At 39.2% G+C, this 13,147-nt stretch overlaps 1 protein-coding gene across 11 annotated transcripts in view; it reads left to right on the forward strand.

Annotated features, from left to right (window-relative positions):
* The first annotated feature begins 859 nt into the window (after nucleotides 1–859).
* map4k5 (mitogen-activated protein kinase kinase kinase kinase 5) overlaps nucleotides 860–13,147 on the forward strand; it is a 28,504-nt gene continuing 16,216 nt past the window's right edge. For 8 of the 11 annotated variants that reach the window (XM_082516596.1, XM_082516600.1, XM_082516599.1 and 5 more), the window contains exons 1-12: nucleotides 860–1,290; nucleotides 1,613–1,843; nucleotides 5,466–5,523; nucleotides 9,579–9,669; nucleotides 10,743–10,807; nucleotides 10,927–10,982; nucleotides 11,071–11,118; nucleotides 12,117–12,159; nucleotides 12,267–12,339; nucleotides 12,606–12,737; nucleotides 12,848–12,910; nucleotides 13,032–13,113. In XM_082516596.1, the coding sequence (XP_082372722.1) occupies nucleotides 1,736–1,843; nucleotides 5,466–5,523; nucleotides 9,579–9,669; nucleotides 10,743–10,807; nucleotides 10,927–10,982; nucleotides 11,071–11,118; nucleotides 12,117–12,159; nucleotides 12,267–12,339; nucleotides 12,606–12,737; nucleotides 12,848–12,910; nucleotides 13,032–13,113 (819 nt within the window). In that variant the 5' untranslated portion in view covers nucleotides 860–1,290; nucleotides 1,613–1,735. The remainder of the gene's footprint in view (nucleotides 1,291–1,612; nucleotides 1,844–5,465; nucleotides 5,524–9,578; nucleotides 9,670–10,742; nucleotides 10,808–10,926; nucleotides 10,983–11,070; nucleotides 11,119–12,116; nucleotides 12,160–12,266; nucleotides 12,340–12,605; nucleotides 12,738–12,847; nucleotides 12,911–13,031; nucleotides 13,114–13,147) is intronic. The other 3 variants (XM_082516606.1, XM_082516597.1, XM_082516598.1) reach the window with 1 other exon arrangement.

Genomic DNA, 13,147 nt, shown 5'->3' on the forward strand with positions numbered 1-13,147 from the left:
GCTTCTACCGGCAGGTGGCGGTAATTACACAGAGGTTGAAAGGTATGCCCCCTTCATGTGCGCTTTTGTAAAAATGTAAATTCCAAATGGGTAAAGCAGTAGTCAGTATGTTGTTAAAATACTACATTCAATAAATAAATAAATACAAATTCCCCTCTTTATTGAACTGTTACTATACGTTGAACTGAACTGTAACTTTATGAAAAGAAAACATCAACTCCTTAAAACAATTACCCATATCATATTCTAACACATGGATAAATATTATTGCCTTAAAATAAACCACTTTCATGTTGGGTAATAAAGGAAATTACAGATATCTGGTTTTAGACCTACTGATATCAGATAATTATTTCACTTAAATTGTATTTAAAAAAAAAAGAATAACCTAAAATATTACTATAATCATACATCAAAAAAATTCAGACCTTTTTCCACCAACCCTTTGAAAAATAAAGATATTCTCTTATTTAGAATATTTTTATTATTCCTGATTGTATTTTGTGGCATGAAATTATGCTTGTAAAGCATTTTCAAATACAGTAATACCTGCAAATGATAACTTTAAGGGGTCATAATTACATCTCAACAGAAATTTTATTCATCCAACTTTTTTTGAAAAGATATGCTGAGATACTAAACCATAACTACATCAAAAACGAGCCCATAAATCAAAATTTGGTTCGAATAGATAATAAAGAAAAGGTACTATTTTAAAAATGAGACGTCTAGATACATTTCATGTGCTTTGAATGCCCTTTATATTTTTATTTCTTTATTACAAATCGAATACTTTTGTTATATTATTAACGATGTAATAAATACGTGATTGTGGTTAGATTATTTTCCGTGATGCACTCGAATGCAGCAGCGTCCAATAACTGCGACTCCACAAAGATTAGTAACACACTGTTGCTTTTAAGGGAGCGTGTTATTTCAGTAAATCCAACAGTTTATTGTTTATGTAGTCTAACGTTAGTATTCTACCCATGAGCCCGAGGCTAATCTAAAACTGTCAGCCGAGGGAAATGACATGGCAACGGCAAAACTTAACGCTGGCTTGCGGGGATTTGAAGTCGACCCTGTCGCTTTTTCTCTGAAGGAGTGAACTGCAGCAGCAGCAGGACCAGCAAGCGAGTGAAGTTTACTACTGTTCCCTCGATAACAAAAGAGGGGGACCGCCTTTGTTTGTTTTTTTTTTGGATAACTATTCGACGCCATCGCACAGTTAAAAGCCTGAAAACGATTCGGAGTTCAAGACATGCTCCCGCCGTGTTTGTGTTGTTGAAGGTATACACTGTTGAAGTTAAAGCCAGCCGAGAAGCTAACTTTAGCCAGTTAGCTAGCGTTAGCTGACCCGCCCGGATGCTAAGCCTCTCACCGGCTCTGGCTAATTGCTGGAATGACCACAACCTGCATGTTAATACCGTTATAATAGTCACTGCTTTTAAATGCTTGTCTCTTTATTACTTTTGAGGAGTAGTTGGCGGTAAATTAGTTAGTGCTTGCGTGACAGATGTCAAAGCTAAGCTCGTCCAGGGTTATTAATAGAGATTAATACTCGCTGTTTTTCTTTTGTGCACTTTTCCCCAAAAAACTTTCCACCTTTCAGGACATGGACAACAGGGACGGGCAGTCTGAGTAACACTGACTCAAAACCATTGTTGCATCAGATCATCGACACCACCGTTGGTCAGTCCAAATAAATGTAAAGGCATCTCTGGGTCAAGGTACCATGGATATCTTTACCCGACCAAGCAATGAAATCCAAAGGAGGAACCCTCAGCATGACTTTGAACTCATTCAGAGGGTTGGAAGTGGCACATATGGAGACGTGTATAAGGTACAGTGATGTTCCCACAGTCTATCATTAGAGCTAGAGATAACATAACCCACCACATCATGACTAATCAGGCTGTCGCTGTAATTTAAGCCAGAGTGGTGTTTGCTTTGTAAGCCATGATAACATGTGGCAAACACATTGACAGGAGCTTTTGAGTGAGAGCCAGGTTGTGCATCCATTCATGCGCCAAACATTGCATATGGTGGCGCTTACTGTTTTTTACTTTGTTATCTTATTTTATTGGTTGGATCAGTTTGTTACCTGTATTTTCCTGCTTGTGGAGGCAGTGTTGCTAAACCAGTTTGACTGTTGTGCTCAGGTCGTTGCTTGTATCTTCTTGTTAGTTTGCTCTACCACTTTTGGTGGAGACAATGCAACATACATCAGAAATACATTCACCACTTACTTCAATAGGTACACCTGTTTAGCTGCTTGCTAACTGAATATGTCATTAGAGAGTCACATGGGAGTAACTCAACAGATAGGCATGTGGACATGGTCAAGATGGCCTGCTGAAGTTCAATTTGAACATCAGAATGAGGAAGAAATAAAGGTGATTTAAGTGACTTTGAATGTGGTTGTTGGTGTCAGATGGATAGTCTGAGTATTTTTGAAACTCTTTATCTACTGGGATTTTCCACCACACTATCATTGGTTGGCTTTACAGATAATATCTGAAAAAGACAAAAAGTGCCCAGTGAGCAGCAGGGGAAAATGCCTTGTTGATCCCAGATATCAGAAGAGAATGGCCAAAATGCTTTAGGCTAATAGAAGGGCAAGAGTAACTCAAATAACCACTCGTTCAGCATACCTCGTTATACAGAAGTATGCAGAAGAGCATCTCTGAATGCATAACATGTCTAACCTTGAACCAGATGGGCTACACCAGCTTATGTTGTAAATTGCCCTTACTTAGTGTACAGTCTCTTATTTCTTATTTTTTATTTGCATTTTCCATCTGCCTGTCACTTTGCTGCTGGAAGACTACAGTTTCCCCCAGTCAGGGTCCATAAAGGATATTTCTATTCTATTCTATTGTTCTTTGAAATGCGGTGGAACAGGAGATTCACATCATGGATGTGCACGTGACAAATGTGCAGCAACTGTGTGATACTATCTGTTAATATGGGCCAAAGGAATGTTTTGACCACCTTGTTGAATCTGTGCTGTGAAGATTTAAAGCAGTTCTGAAAGCGAAAGTGGCTCCAGGACAGTACAAGGACGTACCTAATAAAGTGGTCAGTTACAGTACATTGTGTGATGCATAACTTTTCAGAATAAGAGTTCAGCTGTCAAATTTGTGTTTAGTTTTTGGACATGGATATAGAAAGACTGTCAGCAATAACATATGATTATTTGGTTCCTTTTTCTCACTTGCATATGCGCTGTATTTATTTTGCAGCTTTTTGTGAGACAGTCTAGTTTCGTAAGTTTTTCTTTTTGGGGTTTTTCCCTTTTTTGTGGAAAAACTGGGCAAATAGTCTTGAGTCTACAGTCTTTTATTGCAGTTAAAACCAGAGGTCCAAAGTAAGAAAGAGTAGAGAGAGAGTAATTGACTGTTCGGGTGATTTGTTACCATGTTCTTCTTGAAAAATGGCAAAGCTTTACTTGTTCCAGCTGCACATTTATGAGGATTTGCTCCTTTTCTTTGTCAGATTGTTGTGAATCTCAAACATCTGGAGAATCCCCATAGAAAATCGAATGATTATATTAGTGCGTTGATGTATTTGTTTCAAGCCAATGCTGTTTTGCGTATGTGTTATTAATTTGCTGGGTATAGCCGACTAACTGCCAGATGTTTCCCACTGTTTGTCTGGCTGCGGCAAGGTGCGTTTTGCTGGAGAATTTTCTTGTTTATCCATCTGTCGCACACAAACAGACAAACCATCTGATGTAGACGTGATGGTTCAGCCGGGCTCACATGGCCTCCCTCCATACAAAGCCTTCCTGGCCAGCGAGCCAGCCCACCCTCCACCCCCAGACAGGCCACCGGTGGTATGCTGCGCCTGGTATTCTCCCGGAGCTCACAGGCTCAGAGCTGCAGTGAGTTGAAATATGATCAGGCCCCTGTCTAAACATGCGTTTCACTATGGGTGTGTTCTGCCCTTTGACAGAGAAAGCGCCTTTAGATTTGGGAAAAGTCCTCAGCATGGCATTCCTCACCTTTGAATGTTTACTACATGTGAATATATTGGTTTAACAATTTCATGGCATCTCTGTGGAGGTTATTTTGGTTTTCTTTAGTTGTAGAGTAATTCCCCAGGTTGTGAATCTTTTTCTGGTCAATTTCCTGTCATATAACACAATTAGAAAGGGAAAAACCAATCTTGGAAGGCCAGTAGATGAATGGAGTATCGATGGCTTTGAAAATATTTGCATCAAAGTTAAGTGTTGAGGGACAAAGAGGGAACTAAGGGATACTGTAAATAGTCAGTCACTTGTAGTAAAATCATTCTAGAAGCTAGTCTCACCACTCAGCAGCCATCTTAGTTACACATCCATTATTTGACCAGCTATTTTACAGCCTTATCTAAATTACTTATATTTTGATTGTCACAAGGGCATTAAAACTGCACTTATAGGCTCAACAATCAAATTTGACTTAAAAAAAAATGCTAGAAAAGTTTTGTTTTCCCAAAATAATGGGGTACCTGGAGGTATTTTGAGTTGTGAAAAGTGCCAGGTCTTTCACACTTATGATGTTTACTCACTTTGTTCTATGTATATGTTCAGTTTGAAGGAATCAGCCTCACTGTAATTACCCTGAATTTGCGCAAACATGAGACCAGAGACGTGAGAGAGAGATGGAAAGAATCCTAATGGAAATGAGAAACAGTGTCACATGCTACATATTCTCTGCTTCATCTTGTATGTGGGTATTATAATGAAAACTCCCCCCTTTAGTGGCTTATTTCTTAGGTTGGTTACCTCTGCTTCAGGAAGTAACAAACAGAGGTTCAACACAAATACTAAACACACTTGAGTTTAAAGCAGAACAGTCACATGCTCTCGTAATATGTGCACAGTAGGAAAAAATTGTTCTGTTTTCTTAAATGTCTTTATGTTTGTGTGCACGCAGCTGCATTTTAAACAGTTTAAAGCTTTGTTTGGGTTGCTGTTTACATGTGTGAATCACCACCACATTCCACTACTGAAAGATGCCCAGGCTGCTGGGTTTTGTGGTTTATGGCTGATTTAGCCGCTCGTCCAGACATTTCACTCTCTCGGATTAGGCAGCATCCCGTCTTGACCTGGATTTGGACTTCAGTGAAACCTGCTGTAGCACAGGACTTTTACACATGATGGATGCTTTGTAAAATCTATGAAATACAAACATGCTTGTCGGCATTATGAAGTGATTCAGGGAAGAAACAAAAAATTAACTGAGGAATGACTAAAATATGCAGACATTCAGACATTTATTCATAAGTCACAGACGGTGTCCGGCCTTTCCCTGGTGGCTAATTTATAATGCTGGTTGGCCACAACTTCTTTTCTTTATTGACTTTTGTGTTCAAGTTTATTTGGTCTCTATAGTCAGTGTTTCAGTCAATACAGTTAACAGGCGGTGAGCAACCTACAGTTAAAGCCTCAGTTAAAATTGTGTTATTGTGTTTTTCAGGCTCGAAACATACAAACCGGAGAGCTTGCTGCTGTGAAGGTCATAAAGTTGGAACCAGGTAAGAGCTGTTACCTTTATTTCATTATCTCATCGCAGTGAAAAGAAAACACACAGCTTTTTAGCATTTTACAGAAAAAAACTCCCCTCAAATAACTGTAAAAAAAATTTTTTTTACTGCAACAAAACTGGACTTCTTACGTAAACTGAAGATTTTATATAATATTTATCAAGAAAAGGCAAATATCTAAACAGTGAAAAATAAATCTCATTTCCCAGCAGGAGTATGATGTGTGGTTTTGTGTACAAGGAACAGAAAGACTGGTTCCACTTTGGGGTTTATGCTGGTAATGACCTAGTGACAGAGTTAGCACGATCCAGATTAGTGGGATTACGGAGAGGGCTTTGTACCACCAGCGACCAGACAGAGCTCAGCTGATTAACAGCGAAGGAGGACATTCACTCCTGTTTATGCTTTTCTTTCATTCATCACATGTCTGGGTCAATGAAGAATCATAGGATCACTAATCAGTGTTTACATTTGTTCTTCTTGTCAAATGTTTAAATGTTTGATCCATGAACTTGATATATATTATTATTATTCTATATATTATTGTGCGGTAGTATGGATTCCTGCAGGACAGAGCATAAAAGTATGAATTTATCCTGACTTGGTGGCCTCGGCTTATGACAATGACTGAGATCAATGGTGCTAAATTTGTCTGATGGAGACCACAAGCTGAATATTTCAACTACAAATTTCAGAAAGCTGAAGCTGGTTGAGGGCCAAAACATGTCCCATCTTGTTATGTAATGCAGTTGAGCCGCAACGTATTTTCTTTGTTTGATTTTTTTTTCTGATGAAGGTTCTTGTTGATTAAGTTGAACGAAAGGCAGTTTATAAAAACGTGCATCACATGTTTTGACTGCTCAAGATAGTTTTTTTTTTTTTTAATTGGCAGGCTGGTCGTAAACAGATGCAAAGAAACATTTCTCGTCTTTCTTGTCACGCTTAACCTGTTAAAAAAAAAAATTAGGAAAGTGAGCTGCATGCCAAAAGACAGACTTGGCGAGGGAGGAACGTTTCTTGTTTTTATGATGGACTGTGCAAAATGGTCGATATGACTTGTGCAGACTTGACAGGTTATATAGGAATGATCAGAAAATATCAGATGAAGTGAGAAGGTTGGACTGCAAAGGCTTTAAAGCAAAAATTGTTACAGGTTAACTCAATAGATTATCAAGATGATCTAAACCTGTGTTCAGAGTTCCTTTCTTTTCTTTTCTTTTTTTTGACCCAGCTTTGGTCAAAGAAGGACTCCTTTCTTTACCTAATCTTTCGCAAGAGGCCCTCCTTTCTGTGCTCGAGGTAAACAGCTTTGGGTGGACCGTGCAATCAAACAGGTTTAACCAGGAGTGACGCCTGTAAGAAAATACGGGACAGAAAAAGAGTTAGGAGTGGTAAAACCTTCTGGCGGTGAGACTGTGGGGCTTTTGACTGCAGCATTAAAAGAAAAATAACCACTGAACCAAATTGGTGTGGGTTGTCACTGTGTGACCATTAATGACAAATGGAGAAGGACATTTCTTTTTCTTTTTTTGGTACAAACTCATAATCACTTCATCATTAGTCTGGTCGTCTTGTGACTCTGTAGTTTTTAAGTTCTGTGTGTTTGCAAAAACCTCCCAGCAGTTTCCACTAGAGATTCTCAGAACTATGTCACCAGACTTACCTTTTTTTTTATTTTACTTTCTTTTTTTTTAAATTTCAACACATAAACAGTAACTTTTAATGTTTCCTAATCTTGTTTCTCATCTTTGGATGGTTCCAGTTAGCAGTCAGTTAAAATAAAGCCATCTTCTTCTACCGTCAGATATGTTTTTAAATTAAAAAAGGACTTTATTTCTGAGATTATCGGTAACAGGTTTCGACAAAAGTCCTACATACTGAAATGAAACTTGACACGATGAGAGGCATAGTGTATATTCAGAGCAGGGGGAAGCGCTCGATCTGGGAGGAAGTGGCTAAACTCTTAGGCCTCTGCTCACCAAGAAGAGAAGATTGTGGGGTGACTTGTTATGTATTTTGTTTTCTGTACTAAGCTCACTCACTAAAATTACTCCTGCTCAAATTTTTGTGGCTCTTCAAACCCTTTGCTGTCAGTCAACAGATATATTTAAGATTGTTTGTGATCCACACTAGTTCTCCCTGTACACATGTGGTATGACATAGTTATAACCCTGTTCGCCAAGGTGAGGCTTCATGTAGGATTCCATGAAAAAAATTGGAGCTTTGCGTCAAAGCTGTCAAGCAGTTGCTTTCACAAGGTCCGGTGAGTGTGAGGCATTACTCATATTCTTATTATAGCCTCTTATCTATAGGACATTTAACAAATGGAGTGGAGGGAGTCAAGCAGAATTACGCCAATGCTCCACTTCCTCCTGTTGAGGCTTCTCTTGACCATATTGAGCACCGAGTAATTCAATCGTCATCATTGCACATGTTGAATGTGTAACAAAAAGGACAGAAGTAAAAACTATGGCAGTGTGTTGAGTAAATGGAAAAAGAAACTTTACCAAGTAGATTTAATTGTGAATCTGATTAAAGCTTTTTAAAGGCACATTAACAGGAATATCCCAGCGTGCGTGTAAAAAGCAGTTGGAGGTGTATTCGACTTTTGCAATACGTCTTCCTTCTGGTAAACTTTTCTTTGACATTTCAGCTATGTAAAAGCTGTAAGCAGAATGTCTGACATGCCACCTTGGTGACTGAATGAGTTTTCGGGAAAAAAGTCTCCTTCTGTGTCACTTAAAATAATGTGACGCACGGAAATGTGTGCTTTCTGCTATACTGAGTTATATGTAGGAAAATCAAAGGCATATAGATAGTGTTTGGTTTATTTTAAGACACGACTCGTGTATTGTTTAAATAGTTTGACTCGTGTTTGCATTCCAGGCACGTGAAAAAGCCTAAACTGTCCCAGACACACTGAAAACAGGTTGGCTGTACGCAAGTTGCCTAGTTGCTTGCAAAGTGTTTGTGCACAATAACGAGCCGCTGTGCTTCAGGAAGTTTTTCTGCTGATCATGCTTTCTTTCTGAGTATAACTAGCCCTGTATCAGAAAAGCTGACCCCAAACCACCTGGTTTGGTGTCTGAAGCACAGTATTGTTGTGTAATGCAGCTCAGTTTAATTTACTCTGATGATTGTATAACAGAAGCAAAAAAAGAGGTCTGTTCACATACCACCTCAGTTACAAGAATTCACAGGTTTGACCACAGCCTGGAAAGGAAATAAGTTTGTTTTCAGTAATTTCCTGTCACTACCAATGATGTGCAACCTACTATTTATTTAAGCAGAGAGTATATTTATGTGTGAATCAAAGAAAGTGGATTTTGTTCATCTGCACGTAGCGTTTCACTGGGAGAAAAGCTTCATCAGTTTGAGTACTTCTTCATTTCCTAACCTGGATGATTGATCGCGGAACCAAAGACATTTATATATGAACTTAAGCTTAAAGCATTGCCTGTGATGACAGTCACAGAGTGTAGTTGATCTTAACCAGCTGTTAATGTATTCCAGGGCTGTCTTTCTATGCTCAACTGGGACAGCTGAGCTTACATATTTTTGTCTTTTTGCTTCCTACTGGTTAAATGTGGTGGTGATCTTTGCTGAGCTGGAATGCTGCTTTGATAATGACCTATACCACATAAACTTTAAAACCTCTCATGTCATTGAGTGTTCTGTATCCTGCTGTATTTACACAGGGATAAAATATGGTGAAACCTTGGCAAACATGGGAAGACTTTTTGTTTACTGAACTGAAAAGATAACAAAGAGAAGATTTAGGGTTGTTTTATTGCCTTTTTAAAGCCTAAAGTTTAAGGAAGATGCAAGCATTGTCACACGCTGGATGCTTGTGTGGTCGTTTGTGTCAACAGACTTTAGTGCCCAAAAAACATACTACCTCTGAGGGTTTTTACATGATCTTTTAAACTAAATGGTTTTTATTTTAAGACTGCAGTAATTTTTCATTTTAAAACAAAGCAGGGCAGAAAATGAAATAAACACTTTTTTTTGGTCCGTGTGTCTGTGATTTCTCTCTCTGTTTCCAGGGGATGACTTTTCCATCATACAGCAGGAAATCTTCATGGTGAAGGAATGCAAGCACCACAATATTGTGGCCTACTTTGGGAGCTACCTCTGGTAAGAGCCAGCACAAAATGCTCCTGCGTAGTCATTTTACCCTCACAGTTTGTTTTCTTTTTTTCCTCACTCTCACAGCCAGTCGAGTGCATAACATTTGTGGAATTCATATGTAACTGTCAAAAGGATTTAACAAGCCACTGCCTGAAACTCACATGATGTATTTAATTACTTAGTAAACCTGTGTGTGTGAAAGTATGACTCAGACTCTTCAACTGGGCAGACGGGTGCTGACTAGGCCCTTCGGTGCCAGGATGCTATTCTTCTGTTTTAATGAAGTCCATGATTTGTGGCTGGTATTTCAGAGGAAGTTGGCCCGGTTCCGCCCACATCTTCCTTAGACTTCCAGCAGGTTTAAATGGAATAAAAGCCTCTGAACTATTTTATTTGGCTATTCGTGCAGAGAGCTGTATGTCTTATCTCAGCAGGCATGTCTTATGTGGCGTTGCCACACAGAGCTCAACTGGATACAGTAAAGCGTTAATGAGCAATGAACTGTGCATTAATTATTATAAAACTACCTTAATTTAATCAAAGGAACCCCTGTTTATCTGGGGAAATTTTAAGTTTCCTGTTGACCCCTTTAGTTACCTGAAATGGTTTCCATGACCACCTAAATGTTGAGTGAAACAAGGTGGCAGTGAGCAACCCCTCTACTGGTTCACGTGTCGTTTTTATTAGGACTGCAACCATTCTCTAAATTATAAGGCCTTGTTACTGTTTTTGGTCTGTTTTTATATGTTTTTTAGGGTGTAGCGTGTGAACAACAAAGCTGAGAGAAAACTTCTCACCACAGCAGCGATCGCTTGTTGTATTTTCAGCACACGCTTTACCTGAAGGCTTTTTAGATGTTCAGCTTTCATGTGAAACAGGAAGAAACTTTCTATGGAGGATTCATTTCCAGTTTCAGAACTCTTACACCTCTTATTCTTAGTTGTTTTTTATCAGGGAGCAATTTTATTTTATTTTTTCTAAAACAAGCTTCGCAGCTTCTCAAAATGTTTGTTTGCTCTGGTGTATTTTGTGACTGCATAAGTGGTTAAAATGTTCTTAATTCTGCTTTTTTTTTCTAGTCGAGAGAAACTTTGGATATGCATGGAGTACTGCGGGGGAGGATCTCTGCAGGACATCTATCATGGTGAGCTTTAGTTTTATTCATACATGGCAAGGTGCAGACATGAACTACGTTTTATTGCTATGCACCTTGTGCCATCTCTGTCTTCAGCCCTACTAACATTGAATGAATGTGTGTAATAGTGACTGGACCTCTGTCAGAGCTTCAAATAGCATACGTCTGCAGAGAGACCTTACAGGTAATTTACTTGGAATATTTTGAGGAAACGTTACAGAGTTTGTGGTTTCAAATGTGGTCATTACGTAATGCTGTGCCTTCCTTTACAGGGTTTGGGATATCTCCACATTAAGGGGAAGATGCACCGCGATATCAAGGTACAATTGGTTTTTATTTCATTTTCTTTGAATGTGAATTTTGTCTCCTTATCGTGGCTGTTGTAATACATCACATACAAACACCGACCGTCTGATGATACTTTAAGCAGTAAATTTCAGAACATCTCAAGAAAAAGCAGCAGCACAAGTAGCAGTTTCAGTACTATTAATGTCAGCATGAATGCATTGGTGGCCCTCAAAATGGGGCAGAGGTCGGACATGGCAGCATAGGTGTAAAACCAAAGTCACAGGAAAAGCATAACTGGGTGTGCTTGCTCGGAAGCATGTGACTGATGCTACTTTTGCACTTTTGAGCTGAAGTTAACTTTGCTCGATGCATGCACTAAAGCCTGGAACTTCGCTCTCATGTGTTATCATAAAGGTCAGGGCTGGATCTATTATCTTTTTCAGCTCTATGCAGCAAGCACTTCCTGTTTCCTCTACTCTCACCGCAGGATGCCACCAGAGACACCGTCAGTCACAGCCAGCAGAAACAATATTAGTGAAACTATTAAAGGCTGTGATACTACTCCAAGTTTACGAGACGCCAGGATAGTAACATGCCGGGTGTTGCTGAGAAATCTTTACACATATAAAGCTGTTATTGTGGTTATTTCTGGCCCTGTATTTATCTTTTTAGACTCTGCTTGAGCGACTTTACGTCATTAACATTATAAGATGATCCTTATCTGCTTTGATATAGCTCTTCAGTTCAATCTCTGAAACACTCTTTAAGCCAACTTTTTCTGATTGGCTCCCCCTCGCAAACAGAAGGTTTGAGGAGCAGGTGGGCGGAGCTCCTGTGCTCACAGCAGTACAGTGTGTGCCTGAAGTGATCATATTGAGATCCATAATAGATACAACTGTTTGAATCTAATGTACATTTTTGAAACGTTGTTTTACATGAGAATCAAGCTTCATTCTAATGTTAATAAATTCTTGTTGTATGTTTTTTAAATGGATTTTCTCAGCATAAATCAAATGTTTACTCTTTACAGGGTGCCAACATACTGCTGACAGACAACGGAGACGTGAAGTTGGGTAAGTTCCTCTTCAGCATCTTTATTTCATGAGAACCTGAACTCCTGAACAGCCTTTAGCTGTATGTGCATTACATAATCTGTAAAGCCCTGTTATCCTTCTTACAGCTGACTTTGGAGTTGCAGCCAAAATAACAGCCACCATTGCCAAAAGAAAGTCCTTTATCGGAACACCTTATTGGTGAGTGTGTCATCTGTGTAAAACAGGCCTCTAGGCCCTTGACAGCTTTTGTTAGTTTGGTTAAAGAGCGCTGGTGAAAGACTCTAAGCCTTTTCAGCTCCATCCTAGAATATTTTTCACCATTTTCTAGATGAAAGTTCAATGTCACACGCTATAGATGTGTAGACCCTGGTACATTCAGGCCTCTGCTCTTTCACTAAAGCTGACTTCTGCTTTTTATTCTAACAAATGAGCCACTGCTAAATCTCTGTCCTCACTTTCTTTAGGATGGCTCCTGAAGTAGCTGCAGTGGAGAAGAACGGGGGCTACAACCAGCTGTGTGACGTCTGGGCTGTTGGCATCACAGCCATAGAGTTGGCTGAGCTCCAGCCTCCGATGTTTGACTTGCATCCAATGAGGTATGTTTTACTTCCTCCCCATAAATGATCAGTTAGAGCTCCCTTACATAATATATTAATACATTTTCCTCCTTGGCGTCATTAAATCCTCATTCCTTTATCTGCTGTAGGGCCTTGTTTTTGATGTCGAAGAGTAGCTTCCAGCCTCCGAAGCTAAAAGATAAGAGCAAATGGTGAGTGTTCCAAAGTAATCACAATGCTATTGTTGGATTGCGATATAATTTATACCTTTATACCTTGCTCTTAGATAATATGAATAATCGTTGTTTTAAACAAACTTATCTTATCCAACAGGTCTCCTGCCTTCCATAACTTTGTGAAAGTGTGTTTAACAAAGAGCCCAAAGAAGCGGCCCACTGCAGAAAAAATTCTAGGGGTAATAAATATTACTCTGGTTTTCCATGCGTGGT

The sequence above is a fragment of the Aulonocara stuartgranti genome (assembly GCF_965226115.1).
Source record: "Aulonocara stuartgranti genome assembly, chromosome: 19".
Lineage (NCBI taxonomy): Eukaryota > Metazoa > Chordata > Actinopteri > Cichliformes > Cichlidae > Aulonocara > Aulonocara stuartgranti.